The sequence below is a fragment of the Pholis gunnellus genome (assembly GCF_910591455.1).
Source record: "Pholis gunnellus genome assembly, chromosome: 2".
Classification (NCBI taxonomy): domain Eukaryota; kingdom Metazoa; phylum Chordata; class Actinopteri; order Perciformes; family Pholidae; genus Pholis; species Pholis gunnellus.
Genome location: NC_136536.1, coordinates 9,350,527 through 9,368,996, shown reverse-complemented (window position 1 = coordinate 9,368,996; position 18,470 = coordinate 9,350,527). Strand labels below are relative to the sequence as shown.

Genomic DNA, 18,470 nt, shown 5'->3' with positions numbered 1-18,470 from the left:
CTCTCCACTCTTTTATGATACTCATTGACTGAAACAAGGCCTTCGTTGTATCAGAGCATGAACACACAGGAACCGTGTAAATATACTCCTCTTAGTGATATCTTGAGTAAGCGATCACATGCACTGAATGTCTGATCGTGGAGAGGAAAACAAGTTCAGTGTGTTACAGATCCCAGGAGAGGTTGTTATTTGGTATGGATATTCTCTAGTGAGCAACCAGGAAGCCAACTGTGGAGCTTTATCCAAATAAACTCAAATCTGGGAAAACCACAGGACAGCTGGAAACCCTGCCAATAACCACAAGTTCCAATTCAGCATTTGTTTTGTGACGCAAACAAAACCCATTTTCTTTTGTCCAAATTAAGGTATTCTCTTCTGCTGCCGCATGGATCATCAGGAAGGGCAACACAATCAAAATGTTTGTATCAGTTACAAGCCTGTCCTTGAGGAAAGAGAAGTCAAACAGCTGCACATGCTCTCTTCCAATGTAACCCTCAACATCTCTTTCCTAAAGGAGGAGCAGCGCGGGCGAGTTTCTCCAAGGCAACACATTTGTTATTGGCACAACAGAGCGAAGCATCACGGGGGCAAGGTGCAGCAATAAGCCTCAAGTCCAATCAGCAGCAGTCTCTCAGAACAATGTGCATTACGCACCGTCGCGCTCAAAGTGAACTGCTCGTGAATGGCTTTTATCAGCGGCAGACAAGTTCAGATACAAGTTAAACCCAACGCGTCCTTCAACCACACGGCCCTCGTGTTTTGTCTGCCGTGTCCACAAAAAAAAAGGGAGTAAGCCATCTGATTATAATGTGAAACAAGTTTCTACTGCACTCTTGGGTCAGTTTGTGACCACCTTGAGGGCCCCCCAGCAGTGCAACAACAAAGACCTCACCAAAATAGCTGCAGCTGCCAGCACTCGTCCCCCTGTGTAACTGCCCAGGAGCCTCCCAGTGTGTGACAAACACACACAAACACACACACACACACGGAGGCAGTGCCACTGAGGCACGCACATCTCACAAACTGCCCGTGAAGGAACACTGACTGGGTGGCCGCAGCCACAGCCGGTCCAGCGCCCAGGCCACAGTGACAGACAGGCGACATTACCCTGATGCATCGTCCACTTACGCTGCAACATCTGTTCTCCTCTAGAGGTGACGGAAGAATAAGAACTACGGCTTGCTGTTATGGTCAAATAAGTCATTTCCTATCTCGATAACAATACATCACAAAACAGCACGTTTTCCGGTAATTAAATAAAGAAATAGTTTATATGAAATGACCACATGGTAAGGCCTATTTTGTATAATTAAATAAATGACAAATGAAAGTATTTTCTCATTTGATTAAGAATTCAAGTGCAAAATGAATACATAAATACAGGCCTCACCTATATCTATCTAAACAAAGGGGACAGCAAATGTAATATGAATTTTAAAAAAGCAGATAAATGCATTGTACAGGACAGCTGGCAGACTTTAAGGCCCACAGTAATCTACACATCTTGGTCTGAATGGTGTATAACATTCATAAGCTCACTGATTATTATGTCACTGGTTATAATAACCACGGTAAACTGCAAAGAGTAGGTTTTTTAAACTTTGTTTATATTTGGTGTCACTGTAATGTACATGTAGTGTGATAGTTTCAAACATTCAGATACATTTATTTTGTATCTGTGTTATCAGGATAACGCAAGAAACGATATTAAAAAATATAAAACGATAGACATTATTACATTGTTTTGATGATGTATCGTTATATAGCCCAGCCCTGATATGAATTGGAACAGGATTGTGTTTTTGCACATATAGACATCTTAACATGTACATACAGTACATAATCATCCAGTCTATGTGTATCCATTTCTTTGCTCTATTTGTATTGTTTACAACTTACTTTGACGAGTACAAAGACACTTTATTTCATATTTTATTGCTTTATAGATTATTTACACCTGCCTTTTCCTGTCTATTCTTTACCTTTGTCTTCGCTGCTTTGTTGTTCTCGTCTCTAGCTGTTATTCATTTTTCTGTGTAAGTACATTGCGAGAGATGCGAAGAAAACACAGTCAACTTGCTTGTACGTGCACACAGTTGGCCAATAAAGCTGATTCTGATTCTTAATGCAGAATGGAGCGGGACAGCCTAACCTGACATTAGAGTTTACGCAGAACGTCCCTGCAGACTGAACACAGAACAAATCTCTCTGCTCAGCCTCCCCTTGAATCAACTGACAAACTCCAAGCTGCACGTTTACTGCGTAAATCAAGAAAAATAGTTTATCTCACTACAAGAAATACAGTTAATATTCTTTTCTCTACTATACATGTGATCACAATTTAAACATTTAGCTGAACTGGTGTTCTGACCCATGTTTAATTATTTCTGTAGACAGAAAAGTGTCACACAGAGACGTGTTGAAGTCTACCAAGAATATTGCATCACATTGTTACATAGAGCATAACTGTATATTTTAGTTTTTTTTTTTTTTTAAACTATGACTTAAAATAAAAAACACTATTCGGAGGATATGAATTCTCAAGCTTTTCATCCAAAATTAGCACTGGGAAGAATGTAACCCCAGCAGACCCTCACCAACCACCATCCCCATTACGAAGTGGACATGGTAACCTTTGTTTCTTTGGTTTCTCTACAAAGTGACCAATATCCTTGGTGCAGTGGGGATGTCTGTAATGGAGCCTGCGAAACAAGGAAAGGCTTTCACAGATGAGATTAGTTGTATTTTGTCTCCCAGAAATCTCTTCAGGGGATCTCGGTGTGTAGGTCTAGACGAGAGGTTGGGAGGACACGGGACGCAACCTTCGTATCTCTGGAGAAGATTGCAGACTATGATTAGGGCCAATAAAGAAAAAAGATAAAGAGGTTAAAAATAACCGCATCTCAACAACAGTTTGGGCTCCAGGTGGGTTTTTTAGGACAGTAGGAGAATGGGAATTCATTAGCCATTGGCAAATAATGGCACAACAGGAAATAAGCCGTAATGGGGGCAACTATGGCAAATACGTCTACTACTTCAAAGTGGTGGAGGGGGAAGGAAGGCAGAGGCTTGCGTGTCTGGACAGCCAACAGGACAGAGACACTCAGAAAAGCATTCAGCATTATGCACAGGAAACCCAATTTCCTTCCCATTGCTGTTGTGCTCAAAAACTATTTATGGAAATAGCCTGTCTCCCCTAATCATAGCACTGCGATCATACTGAGCAGAATGCAAATATGTCTTGCCACCTTTGACATTCTATAATATATTGAATAAAGTACTGCGTAATCTCAGCTTCCTATTTAATTGCCACATTAAAGCAACACTGACCTTTAAGGGGATACAAAAGCCGGGAAGTTTATGGAAACAGATGCAATAAACCAAAGTAATGGGGAACGTGTGTAGGTGCGTGTCGCCCCGCAAAATGCGAGCACGCTAACAGACAATACATAATGCTGTCGACGATGCACAAACTGGCTTTGTATTCTGTGACTTTCATACTATTTTTGTACATTTGTAAGGTCCAAGCTGACTGTGACCTGAGGGTTAGAGTACTCACACACACACACTTCAAAAACAACCTCAACTTTGATGCAGGAGGTTGAAATAAAATCTTCTTCTACTGAAATGATCTGTGAAGCTGCGTTTACAACTAGTCTTTAAATCAATCGATCTCTGTCGATATTAGCGAAATATGTTCTTCATCATAGCACTGCTAAAAACGGTCTTAACCTTTAATTACCCTAATCTGTCACAGTCACATGCTTTCAACACCAAACGAACGAATGCAATCTGTGTTAAAAGCTCCTCTGGCTCATTTTAACCAAACCAAATTCAGCGAGGCCTCACAGCGGTGCTATTTCTGTGAACGAAGGCACATGATGCTATGCGCCCCAGCTATGATGTCAGCTCGCAACGCTGCTACCAAAACAGTTATTCTGCCATGATGTAATCAGCTCTGCTAACCTGTCGAGTGCCAGCGTCTGGCACCAAGGACAGAATGAGAGGCAGCAGCTATTACCAGGCCTTGGTTTTTAATAGGAATATGATCTGTCCTGTCAGGATATAAACATGTATCTGCTTAGATAAAGGAATTTCTTGCAGGGGGAAATGATAGTATAATAATATAAATGTTGAGACTTCACAAAATTGCAAAAAAATAAAAATCTTGAAAATCAATAGTCTTAAGATAGATCCACCAATTGGAAGTAGGACTTTGTTGAATATGTTGCCACGTTGGCTAAAATCCAGCTATAGCATATCGGCATTGGTCTATCCAAATAAACTATTACCACTTGATACTGTGAGTATCAGTAATACTGCTGATACTGCTAATTTTCAGGTTGACACTTGTACTTTGGGATTTATTTGACATGCTAAATACTACATGCTTCGTTTTAGCGCCTGTCTCTCTGAACCCCCCCTCCCGAAAAAGCCCACTGTGCTCCGATTGGTCAGCTCTTCCGCATCTGAGACGTTGTAGTCTTCACAGTGTCACTGAAGCCGGGGACTCACTGCGTGTGTCAACTAGGTGGAGTTGAAGTGGAACTTCTACCGATGACTGTATAGTTGTGATGTCCCAACCTCACAGGTTCAGTCCTAACGGCTCCTGTAAAAGGCACCGTTTATGAATACGGGCTGTGTGCATTTCTCACTGGATTGAGCGTTTTGATAAATAGCACCTTGACCTGCTTTATGATTTTAAAAAAAGACACGGAAATCTCACTTTCTACAAGGTGGGACCTTTACGGTATCCTTGGTGGCTAAGGCCAAGTAGCATGAACACAGTGAAGCAGTCAATTGACAGTAACTCTTAGATGTTTTGTTGTCTGGAAATAAAAATACAGACGAGAGAGTAACAACAAGAAGAATTGGCTGCAGCAGAAAGCCAGAGTCGTCATTAAAGAGTTAGACCCATCGTGCAAAGATTAATACGCTATTACATTTTTTATTTTTTTCCTGCTACTGTGCAATGTGATATAATGGGGTACCCGCGTATAAATATAAAAGTCTACAAAAAGTAAGAGGGCTGGAAAAAGCAAAGGAGTTTGAGTGGAAGGCAAACAGAGGTTGAACTTTTCATGGCGCTTTCATGTGTCTTATCTGTGCTGTCACCTCTGCCGCTGGTTTAAAAGATGAAAGAGGAGAGGAGATGTTTTTGTCTCAAAGACAAAGCTGAACGCGCGTGTTATGACCAGAATATGGCAAGCTGGCAGGGACAGGGGGGGGGGAGGGTGTAGCAGGATGTGAAGGCATCATCATTCAGGCACCGACACACACACACACACACACACACACACAAACAGAGCCACTGAAGTTGGAGTCACAGATAGGGAAGCTTTAGAGGGCTGAGTGATCTACCGCACATCGACAAAATCTGCCGCAAGAAAAATGATTGGATTCACTCGATTGTTCTGGTCCCTTACTTGTGCTCTCAGAGACTGGAGGCCATGGCGTGCTTCCATCATCCTCTCCACTGGGCAGCTCTTTGAAGACAGAAACAGAGGTTCATAGGGAAAACGGTCAATGTGCTGGTTCAAAGCGAGAAAACAAATCAAATGTTCTGCTCACTTATGTAACAAGTACAACATACAATCTGCTCTAAATTCCTTCTGAAAAGCGTGAATCCTGCACGTCAGTGTTCATATTTAGGAGGAAATCATCAAAGAAAGCATTTCATTACATATCGCCGAGCTGCATTGCCCTCGTTTTCAGTTTTGGGACGGGGATTAACAATCTAAGGAATGCGTGGTGAAAAACATCTCCCGTGAATTAAGGGCAGCTGTTGCTGTGGTCATCCAGCCTCTATCAAGCCCACCTCCTGAAGCTTCATCAGCAGCGAAGTCCTCGTCGTCGTCCAGTAAGCTCCGAGACGCCTGGACGTCCTTCTCCCCCTCCAAGTCTTCTGGCAGAGGGACCTCTCCCCACACCTTGGAGGCCTGAGTCACCTGCAGCAGACACAGAGAGATTTATAGGGGCTGAAGTGTCGGCAGAGGAAGGTTACACCCAGTGCTATACATGCACCCTGGAAGGGTGGAAGGAAAACAAAAGCTGAGACAGGAAACGGGGCATTGTGATGTGTTTACTTTGACCATTTATTATCTCCTAGAGGCCTTCTCAAGAGTTCACATGCAAATAACTGGTTTGAACAAAGCTCATTCAAGGATTTGTTTTACTGCACAAACAAAATCACGACAATTTGCTGGTGAATGTATTTGTAATATGAATGGTGGAAGCTGGCTACAGATATTCACAGCTGGCTGCAATGACCCGCAAATGAATACACACACATTGACAAGGAAACATAAAACTGTGAAAGCCAAGGAAAGCAGCTGAGGTTGACATCAGAATGACTGGATGACATAAATCTGTTGAAAAAAAAAAACACACAACCAGCTCCTTGCTCTGGAATTATGAAGGAGTCTATCACAGAAACATGAGGTCACCTGCTTTGAGCTAAATGCCAACATCAGAATGCTAACATGCTCATAGTGACTATTTTGAACGCGCCGATGTGTATAATGTGTAGCATGTTCACCGTCTTAGTTTAGCAGTAACACAATCTTGATTCACATTTAGTCAGCGCCGCATAGTGTGACAGTTTGCTCAGAGTTCACTTCCAGTGATTGACGCAGCGTTGGAGACTCCTCGGCTCTGATTGGTTGTTTTCCTTCATGCGTGGTGGATTGTCTGTTTTAAGCACTGTGAGGATATGGTGACAGTTTTAGGCAAATATGACAATATCTTATTTTTCATAAACCTACTGAACCTCTAATATCTGTATCATCCAACAGTGGTTCCACAAAACCACAAATGTCAACCTCATGGTGTCACTCAAGGAAAAGTCTGTGAATTCCTTCTTTATGAGTTCTTAAGATTCCTCCTCTGGGGACAATGAGCATCTGTATAAAATACCTTTTTCAACCCATGCACTAGTTGTTGCGATACTTTACTCTGGACCAAAGTGGTGACGGACAGACATACTAACATTCCTAGAGCTGCGGTGCTAGAGTGGTCCATAAATAGAAAACACAGTTTTAAGCCAACAAGGAGAAAAGGGTTGTTTTAGTTATGGTAACAAAGGATTATTTCAGTATATATTTCTATCGCATAAGACGATCCTTGTCACACATAAATATAAAGACAGATTGGACTCCTCTTGCCGTACACCTGACAGAAACACACACAGTCTCAATGAGGAGACGCAAAGCTTGAGCAGCCACTCTCATATCTGATCATCTTCATAACGTTCTCTGTGCCAGCCCAAGTGGAGCAGCACTGTGCGGGTGTATTATCTCTCACCCTCTCAGCATCCAGTCTGCCCAGACTCCGGCTATAAGTTTGGATACGAGCCTGGCAGGATGCCCCCCCGTGGCATTTCCAGTTGGCGTGGTCCGCCAGTTCGTATTTCCACCTAACTCCGTCATGGTGGTTTTCCTATTTAAATGGCTCCAGCTAATAAATAACTAGATATATCCCCACAAATCCTCTCTCCCCTGACTGAACACCCTTACAACAACAATCCCGGGCCATTTTCAAAAGGAAACCGCTGACTAACCAAATTCTTTTCAGTGGTGCCGACCAGCCAACCATCAGTGGGATCATCTCCTGCTTCCCACTCCCTTGGGGAGGGGGTTATCATCTGGACACGTTGGATGCCATCGAGGCAAAAACCACCTCAAACTTAGGGAGAAGCCCTTTGCTGAGCGAGTCCACATTTGCACCTGATCTTAAAGCTAACATGTTAAGCCACACTTGTTTGAGAATGCCAATCTGGCCTCATCTTCGGGACTAAAAGCTGCTGCGACCTTTACTCTCAGTCGAGGCGTTAAGACGCGTCTGTTGTGTGAAAGTTATATCTCCCTCGTGATAAAGGTCTTGACCGACTCCAGCCAGACGACACGAACCCGCCTGCTGTAGTAGCTCGTTGCATTTCCAGAGGGACATATGGCAACCAGGTAGCTGCTCGGCATGCACAACCGCACGCGCGCACGCACGCACGCACGCACGCACGCACGCACGCACACACACACACACACACACACACACACACACAGACGAGCGCACACATTCCAGCCCAAAGGAATTCCACTGTTTACTTATGAAATATTCTGCCACAATGCACAATGTTTGCCTTATGGGACGAAGTAGTTGTAGCTCTAGAAGAAGGGGAACAACAGACCATGAATAATGACTGACAGGTGAGGCTATACAGAAGCCTTCGGACGGGCAATAAGTTTACCCAGCTGTTAGCGGGACAGAGGGGAAAAAAATAGCATTTCGACCCGTGAACAATTGATAATCAATGGGGCAGAAGCAGAACATTCTGGGGAAATAAAATGGTAAATTTCAAATTAAAGCCAAGATCCTTTCTTCCATCAGCTGTTGTTAAATCTTGCAGCTGGAGACCTTCTGTCATCTCTCCTTCCAAACAAACGCTGGCTCCTCAACATGCCCATTGGTACTGCAAGTCTGTTTATTTCATTTCACAGTCACTGGCCATTAACAGCCAATCCAAAGATTCACAATTCTCCACAGCTTCCATGTGAACGCAAGAACAAATGTCTCACTGTCCATTTGTTCTCTTATCTGACCTGGTGGGATAAAACTAAGTGAAATGTTTTATCGTGAGATTTTTACTATCATAACATCAATACTGAGATAATGGTGTGGTAGCTAATTCACTTCCATTTACTTTTCCATATTAACCACAGCTGCTTAGCTTTAACACTCCCTGACTGGTGCTTACTTGCAGCCCACTGTGTGTCGAGTTACTGTTGAGACGACATGCACAAAATTATAGGAGGCCATTTGAGCATTACTGGATAAAAACAAAGCTTATGGCCCTGAGGGATACGCTATATTAGGCAATATTCACTATTGTTTTTTCTTGGGATTTGTTGACAACAACAACAAATGTAGAATACCACCAGACATACACTTTAAGCCGTCCCATCAGACCCTTTAGATTCAGTTCTGGAATAGCATTCTTTTTTATCCCATTAGATATTTGGAGGAAATTGGCACGATTAGCATATGAATTCTTGACTTATGGTCAAAAACATGTGTTGTGAGGTCACAGTGACCGAGGACCACAAAATTCGAATGAGCTCATCCTCGACTCCAATTAGACATTTGTGCCAAAGTTGAGGAAATTTGCTCCAGGCATGCCTGAGGTATCGCGTTCACAAGAATGAATAACGTGTGTACAGACAGGCGGACGGACAACCTGAAAGCAAAGGCCTCCAGCCACAGATGCTGCCGGGGCATTAAAGTGTCCAGAAGCAGTGTTATGAGACAAAGAATTTACAGAAAAACATCCAAACCACTGGAATGGCCTCTCAAAATGTACAAATACATACATAAAAGTGTCCACAAACGCACACACACTGGCATATGGCAGTACACGCAAACACACACCCACGCTCTCATGCACACACCATTATAAACCCACACTCCTGCATTCCCTCCCCGGTTACATCTCTGTGACAGCCAAAGCCTGTTCGGAGGCAGTGTGAGAAGAATTCTTCATGGGACTTGATTCGCCCACTCGGCTAACAAACCCACTGGTGCAGCTGCAGGACAATCTGGTGAGAAAACATCTTAACAGCCAGAACCGATGTGTTATAGGAAAACACGAAGCTGCTAATACCGGACAAGAGTCCCACACAGAGAAGTGACGCTCCCTCATGACAACATGTAATGCTTGTTTTTTCTCTGATAGAAGCAGCAGCGGTTTAGCACTTAAAGCCTCTTCTGAGCTCACGCCATGTATCTGCTTCTGCTCCCAGCAGAGCGTGTGATAGGCAAACGTAGAAGAGAGGTGAAAGCTGAAAGAGGCCGTAATGCTCACTCCTATCAATCGATTCAAACGCCAAGTTGTGACCTTTCAAGCGAGCAGTGCAGCTGGCAACTCACAGAAAAACCTTCACAAGATGAATTCCCCAACCTCTCCGACCCTCCGTCCCCTCCCGAGCCACTCTCCGCTCTCTTTTACCCTCTCCCTCTCAAAGACTAACCAATGTCTGCTTAGACTTGAAGTTGCGGCCGCGGACTAAACAGGAATGGAATGTAAACGTCAGAGAGCATTAGGTGGATGAAAGCTTGACACATGCACTGCCAGGTACCAATGAGGACTAAGCTGCAGAACCCTGCAGCAGCACTCCCTTTTACTTGACCCGCTGCTATCAGTGGAGTGGCTGCAGGAGCATTAGCAGGGTTGCACTAAATCTGATCCATTACAGCACCTTGGTAATGAACTAAATAAATTCTGCGCATGCCGTTTGTGATGTCCTTGGCCTCGTGTTTTTGAAAAGGGTGATGAAAGATAAGGAGGAAAAAGGACAAGCCCTGGAGAAATGTTGCTTTTTTTTCCACACACGGGCAGGAACAGGAGACACAGATGTCTCAAGGTTTCCAACAACAGGGCTGCTTTGTCTAAGTTTGTGTATGTTTGTGCGAGAGAGACAGTGCTCCGGCATGTTTAACCCTTCCTCGGAGTGCCGGTGAATTGACGAACTGCCACCTCTGACACTAAACCTCTGCCTGGGCCCCTTGCTGCATAAAAGGGCCCCGATGAGTGAGGCCCTTCCGCTCTCTGCCGCTCTTTTGACATTTCTACAGGGGGTTTTAATCCAAAGTGATTGGAAGAGGGAGGAAGTGGAAACGCTCTTTGACAAGGTGCAGGGATTGTCTTCTCAAAGTGTTCCATGACTAACACTGTGGGTGCAACAAACACGTCGGGCTTTCTCAGAAAAAAAGGGGGGGTTTGTAGAGAGGAGTGATGGGTGGGGGGGGGGGGCAGATAAGTCTGCATTTTTAAACACATGCTTGGAGTGCCTGCCTAGCCTTCCCCCAGGTCATTCATTCTCTCTCCCACACATTCTCTCTCCCCCATGTCGCGCATTTTACAATAAGCTTGGCCTCCCACTGGGAATAGGCAGGAGGACCTGCACTTTCTGGACACGCATGATGCCTTTTTTTAGATATATATATATATTTTTAAAGGGGCAGAATCTTTTATTCTGTGGTGCATATTTTAAAAGAAACCATGGAGATGTATGTCACTTCTATCAGCATGTAAACATCACATGGAGAAGCATACCCATTACACCTGGATGTGACCAAAGAGATCCAACAAAAAGCTAGAAGATAGTCTGTTGTGTCTGCCCCTGCACCCCCGAGGGACAACAATCCTCTGTGGTAAAGCAAGCGCTGCTTCCCGCCTGTCAGCGTCTGCTCCACAGCCTCACACACTCCTCGCCCTTTTAAACCAACTGTTTAGGGAGGCATGTCAAAATAAGCATCCAGCCTGTGCAGACTTGTGGACGGGGTGCAGTTACACGGGGCGAGAAGGGACGTCTCCAGAGCAACAATTGAATGAAAAGAAAAATTGATTTGTCTTGAGCTTTTTTTTTTTTTGCGCCGCTGCTGGGATGAAAGGAACAGGAGGATGAATTGATAAATCCATACTATGTACACATGTGCACAGCTGTAATTGCTTCAGAAAACCAATGTGAGTTCATACCACGCCTAATAATAACAAGCCTGTGCTTTTACTTTCTGCATGCTTGTTGTATTTTCCATACAAGCACATTTCCCACAAGTTGAAACTGTCACAGAAAAGCATTTGCAAGTCAATTCAACACATTTCTGTGACTGACACTGAGTAACTGATTTTCCCGATGCACCAAATGAACTTTTACCAGATATTCCACATAATTTAAAACAAAGTTATTTAATCTCTACTTTACTTTATGCGTGTCATCTCTGCCCTTGTCTGAGTCAGCCACAAATGGCACAGTTTGCAAACTGGGGATGAGTCACCATAATGTATTTTAGGTTAAAGGTCACAGCCTGGCGACACGGCGACCAGACGGAGAGCAGAGATCGTAAGCGGGCTGTGAAACCAGACACCCTCAGCCCGACACTAACTGAAACGCTATCTCTGATGGGCTTTTTTCAGCCTCAGTGACACCACAATCACAAGACTTGGGACTTGTTTGAACAGCAGCAGTAGAGCAAAGACTCACGAGTCTTTTAATAAAAGTTTGGTTATTATAGTTTTGAAAGAGAGCCACTATAAAACTGGCAAAAGTACGCTTCTTCCCCCGCCGAGAATGTTTTTTTTCACCAAACTAGTATCCTTGTGGCTTCTTTACAGCTAGCTGAAAGTGTTTTTAAAAGCTATACTGTATCACTTTTTTCACTGTGGGTGGGATAATAGAGCGTGACCACATTCCACCCAAACGTCTCTTTAGGCGTGAAGGTCCAGTTGACACCCTCAGGAGCCCCATCTTTTCAATTATCACCCCAGCAGGACCCTGCGTCAACAGACCACCTAGAATCGGGGCCACAGAGAGCCCAGTGGTGGAACCTGAAGGCCCCCACCATCAATGAACAAAAGCCCTGAAACCAGCCCCTTATTTACACATGCAGGTATTAAGAACAGCGCATACACACACACACACACACACACACACACACACACACACACACACACACACACACACACACACACACACACACACACACACACACACACACACACACACACACACACACACAGTGTTAACGGGCATACAGTTATCAGCCGACTGCTTCAGCCAGGAATGAAGCTATTCTGCTTTAATGGGGCTCTGTGGTTTGTGGGTGAGACCAATTTATTGGATTTGAGGTTTAGCTCTTAAAACTACTGGTTCTCTCACTGTGAGAAAAATATCCCAATGAATGTTTATACTGTTAATTGGTAAACCAAGGCTGAGCTAAAATGATCAACTTGCAGCAAGGATAAAATAAAAAGACTGAAGAAAGGAAACTGGAAAAATACGATCAAATCCCGTCTCACCTGTATGTCACATCAAACATAAACAGCATGAGAGTAATTCGTGGGGCTATAAATAGCGGGTGTGTTTCCGGTAGTGTCTCCGGGAGGAGGGGGACCGAGGGGCCAGCTACAGTTCCCCCAGACGACAGCTGACAGGCGAGGAGCTGAGACTGGTGGCAGCTCGGAGGGGAAGAGCAGCTCCGGCCCAGGCCTGTTTATTTATAACAGAGAGAGAGCCTTTGAAAGAGCTCCTGTGTCACTTAAGATGCCTGCTTTTCTTCCCACTAGGAAAACTCACAGGGATCCGGGATCAGTGAGGTGCCCTAACGATAAAGGGGAACCTCTGTATTTGTCGACCTGGACTTTCCTGTGTTTTGGAGTCCTAGTGACTAATGGTGACAACAATTTCAGTATTGAGGGAGAGAGCTGCAGACGGCGGCCGCTAAACCGGCTACAACGTAACCGCTCGGGGTAACTCCTCACCGTCAATGCACATCCACTAAAAGTGCTTGTTTTTGCCACTGACAGGCTCAGATTATTATAAATGCCAGACAACTTTGTGTAAAGGAGTTTGTAGTGTTGTGGTCGGTTGGAGTACAGAGAGCGTGGCTTATGCTGTATTCACACTGTGAGCGACACAGCAACATGCTACAAGTAGGTTTCAATGGGAGCCGGTTAGATGAACCTACAAACTGACGACCAACACTTAATACAAGTCGAAATTGAGGTGGTCTCTTTTTTCAGTGCTCCATTGATGCGGTAAAGTAGTTACAGTACAGAGCTCCTAACAATAAAGAAGAACCCTTCATGCTCAATGGTACGAAAATGTTTCCAAATATACTAAATATGCACAAAAACGTATTTGTATGGACATTACTTCCTGTTAAAACATATCACACAGAACTGTTCTGCACCAACTACAGTCTATTTGAAATGAATATGATCTAAAAGTACATTTCAGCCACATTGTAACAAGACTAAATCAGACTAGTGACTGTAAATCAATGGGTGATTTGAGCTGAATACTAATCCAGTGTGGTTAATCCGTCTAGTAGCTGTTGAGATATTTCACACTACGAATGAATATTTTGAAGTGCGAGAATCACCAAAGTCATTAGAATTCCTCCTCTGGACACTCTGGGTATCTGTTAACAGATTGCATAGTAATGCATCTAACAGTTATTGAGATATGTTTGTCTGGAACGAAGCAGTGGAGCAACAGACTGAGAGCCAGGCTGCTCAAGCAGCGTGTCTGAAATGCAACGTACCAATCTTCTTCTTCTTCTTTTTTTAAACCCAATGACAGAAGCAGCCACTGTGTGATGGCTCTTTGATTAAGCTCTGGTTTCCCTACATTACCGGCAGCGGCGGTGTTAGATTTAGCCTTCCCTCTTTCTCTCTTGCTCATTCTCGCCTCAGGACCGACTAATCTGACACCACCTGTTGACTTGGCCACACACGTAATGTCCCAAATAATTACAAGCCAAACCCCCTCCTCGTCTGTGTATCATACTCGATTAGTTCATGGTTACACTGTGTGGGAAAAGTAGGATAAGCAGACAAAATCTTTCTAAGTACGCAGCTTATGCAACCATTTCTGGAACAAATTGGATCCTCTGAGCACCAGACAAACGCGAAGCTTTCCACTGAGCTGCAGAAATGAATAATTAGCATTTTTACAACAATAGATTGCTCGTGATGAGCTGACTTTGTGAGAAACAGAATCCCAGCAAACCCTCCAGGCGTTCCTGTCCGGAGGGAATCACTTCATGTTGGTAGAGCCACTTTCCACCGGTTCCCAAGGCCATGCTATTCGGGATGGCGATCTCATAATTAACTGGGATTTGGCGGTGGTACCATGGTGAAGCTTTAGGAAGGCAAAGCAGCTCCAACATGTTGAGCATCTCAAACCAACAGTCTTTGTTTGGTAACCCAAGACGCACATTGAGCTTATAACATCACCCCAAAACCTGCTGTTAACGGAACAAAACTCTTTGTTGGGCGCCATCTGCACATCAAACATCTTTTTTCTTCCCACAACACTTTATTATTTTCAATAATACTCTTTTGTTAGCTCTGCCAAGATGAAAAAAAAAAAAGTCCACAGAAGTGATGGAGTGTGAGAACGAAAATATTCTTTCTCAGCTGTTTATGCCATTAATATAAACATAATAGGGCTGGAGCAGAAACGATGGCTGTGCTCCTCTCCAGATGTTCTGCTTGGCAGAGCAAACAAGACAGTCTGATGTTGACAAAACCATCAAAGGGAGGAAGCAGAGAAGGTATTCAGAGGTTATCCTCAACTTTCAAGAGCACCCCCATCCTCCCCATTGGAAATTACCTGACAGCTGTTTTTGCCACCATGCACCATGGGAAAGCCGAAAGTGGGAGGAGACAAGAGAACAGAGAGGTGACCTCACTTGCAGAACAGCACAAAATATCCATGAGCAAGAAGAAAAGGTCAGCTTTCATCACAGCCCACACATCACAGCCCACACAGTCGAGCATGAAAAGGATTCTCCAATCTTTAACATCAAATCTTAAGATTAAAAAATATAGAGTATATACATGTGACCATCATGGGCTGGGTGCCCACATTAAACGATTCTAAATAAATAAGAAACATAGTAATACTACACAGAGACATTCATCTGTTACTATACTACATTTTTGTCTTCAGGCAAAAACTGCATTCAATGCTGCGGTAGTTTTAATGTTTTATTCTAATAAGGCTTTGGAGGGAGCGCCTACTTTCAGTCACTAATACAGGTAGTGAACCTGACCTGTTAGATCAAAGAGTCAAGTAAATTATTCTTTGTTAAATGTCCATATTCACTAAAAGAAAACAATCTCACATCCTTTGAAAGAGAAAGTATGAGCACCATATTAAATGCAGAGACCTACAGTGTTATAGGAGGGACATCCAGCTAAGGTTGGACAATGTGTTCCTGGTACACTGGCTCTTTTTTCTCTTGCAGGTACAATGTATTTATTCTTTCTTCACAATGAACATGGGAAAGAACCCTCGTCTAAGGTAGTCACAGTTATGGGTTGATACAAATAACTATTACAAATTACCTCAGCTGTTGTCACTTTACATCCAACATGTTCGAGCAAAACAATGCTAATTCCACAAAAGAGACATTTATTAACAGTAGGACTCGATGCGAATATTAAACTAAACTGATTTTTGTGGATTTTTTTTTTACGCCCTTGGGATTCAATGCATACAACACAACAAAACTATTGGAAAATGTTTTTTATATTCAAAAACAACACAAACAACATCATAGAATAACAGAATCCTTAAAAGTTACTGCCTTTAATTAAACTGAAAGACGCGTGCTGCAGCATTCTGCCGTCCATCTCAGCCGAGAAAGGAGAAGTGTCTGGCCGAGTCCTTCCAGACTCATGTCCTTGAGACGAGCGCTTGCTGGTGTCGGAGCGTTCTCCGATGCAACCCACGGGGGGCCGCCGGAGGCTGCATCGCATAATGCGTGGAGACGTCCGGCTCAGAACGCTGCTGTTTACGGGGAGAAGGCCCGCAAATGTGACTGCGAGATACATCTAAACTCACACAGAGGGTTGAGAAGAGGAGGCGCTGAGCGCAGACAGAGCGGTGTTGTTTCCGAAGTGTGCACCGAGTCAAACTATGATTTAATGTGGCAAAAGGTCTACAAGAATGAAGAAAATGGAGTGAGGCAGGCAACTTGCACCACGAGTTCCCTCGCATTCAGCCAGGAGATCTTTGAGGAGAACAGAAGTGGAATTCCAGGGGGAGATAAAAATACCTCAGGTGTTATTACACCCTCCGTTAGAGGCCCTGCAGCCAGAGCAGGGTGCAGGACAGGACAGGGGTGAGGTCCGGCGAGGAGACGTCTCCAGAACTATGTGTTTACCAATGCCTTACTATTTAAATTGCATTACCATCTGTAACTTATTACCTGCCACAAACAGTGTTTAAAAAGCCGTGTAGGGATTGCTACTAGTCACTGAACGTTCCCAGGAACCTCTATTACAGTAGCAGTCAAAGATACTTTTGTCCCCAATGTAAAACTCCACACATGCATTTTTCCAGATCTATCGTCAGAGAGTACAGTAGGCCGTCTGCTGCTGCGGTCGGCAACCCCCCTCAACTCCCCGTTTGAGGTTAGGCCTAGACAAGAACCAATAAACACTGAAGAAAGCCATGTTTCAGAGAACGCCGCGAGTGGTGGCAGGCACAGCCAACTGCTGCCGAGCATACCGGCACACCCACATCTGCACAGCACACGGCTCGAGACCTCCTCAAAACCGGTGAGCTCCCGACAGTGTGCACCTCAGGTAGACGTCATTAGACACAGAGCACAGTACTCTGTTTGTACTTAATTTCAACTTTGCTTCATCGTCTTCCAGAATAGGAGTGATTAAAACAATTTCGTTTTGATAGCGTGCAATTTTTTACGACCAAAAATAGACATGTTTAGAAGGAAACCTGCCCCCACTCTGGCTAGCAGCGCTGTGAACTTAAGCTTCGCAACTAACAAGGGACTTTCCTGCATGTTGTCTGCTATGTTTGGTGAAGGAAGTCATTTATTTCCTCAAACCCGAGGATCAAGGCAAATCTTAACCACCCTCCAAAAAGCCAGCGAGCTTTACTTTGTTAACGATACCCTACAGCAGATAAATGTGAACATTCCTGAAGCCAATTATTGGGTTTCAGCATGTGAGAGGGGATCAGGTGCCCACTAAAATGCCTCCCTTCTGATTGGCTCTCACCTTCTCCATTCAGAATTTTAAACCCTTGGTGCAGACTCCCCTCTGTCACCCCACTGACAAAGGATCAAGGGGCAGGACACTTGCAAAGAACCGGATTATGTTCTGGAGGCTGGGTCAAGGAGACGGCTCTGGGGAATCCCAGTGATGTGAAGGTTGGATTTCTCCAGGTGTAAAGCGCATTTGTTTTAGTGTCGGCTCATGTTTCATTTTCATCTTCTCCATATTCTACAACTTCTATATCAAAACAGAAGCAGTAAGTCACCCCCCCTTGACGATAGGAAGAATTTAACTCAAACTTATAAAGAACTTTTGGCCACTGTTGTTATAACAGTTGAACACTTGCACAAGAAGTTCCTTTTATTGCTACAATGCCTCCAAACTTTGGACACAAGTATGGGAATATAAGCCAGCCAAAAAGCCTAAGTCAGTCTCAGAGCATACTTTGGATAAGCAAACTGAGAGTGCAGGATGAAGATATGGTTATGAACAAGGGCCCGGGGACAAGCTGTTGGACGGGAGATAAACAGAAGTCCTGTCATTACTTTTGTCCAAGGTCAACAAGGGGCTCAACAAGAGCCTCTTGAGAAGTCTCAGACTTCTACTGCATCAATTAATGTATCGCAGGCCTGACGTTTAGCACAGTATCTTACATAAGTACAACATGCTTAAACATTATATTTTATTACTATTTTTAATTTGACACCTTTATCCATATTTTCCTATAAAAACGCATTGCTGAATATGGTGCAATGTCATTGCTTTTAATGTTTTTTTTTCCTCTTTCAACACTACTTATCCTGTTTGACTTCAGATAACACCCTCACTGTGAGTCATGCATAAAACCGATGACATTTTGTGTTTAGTCACTGAATGTATCAGCCAAACC

The 18,470-nt window shown here is 43.8% G+C and overlaps 1 protein-coding gene across 12 annotated transcripts in view; it reads right to left on the bottom strand.

Annotated features, from left to right (window-relative positions):
• The window catches only part of hspg2 (heparan sulfate proteoglycan 2), a 91,088-nt gene that overhangs the window by 59,479 nt on the left and 13,139 nt on the right, over window positions 1-18,470 (bottom strand). For all 12 annotated transcript variants that reach the window (XM_079178330.1, XM_079178335.1, XM_079178336.1 and 9 more), the window contains exons 2-3: window positions 5,819-5,948; window positions 5,427-5,486 (exon numbers count right to left, since the gene is read on the bottom strand). In XM_079178330.1, the coding sequence (XP_079034456.1) occupies window positions 5,427-5,486; window positions 5,819-5,948 (190 nt within the window). The remainder of the gene's footprint in view (window positions 1-5,426; window positions 5,487-5,818; window positions 5,949-18,470) is intronic.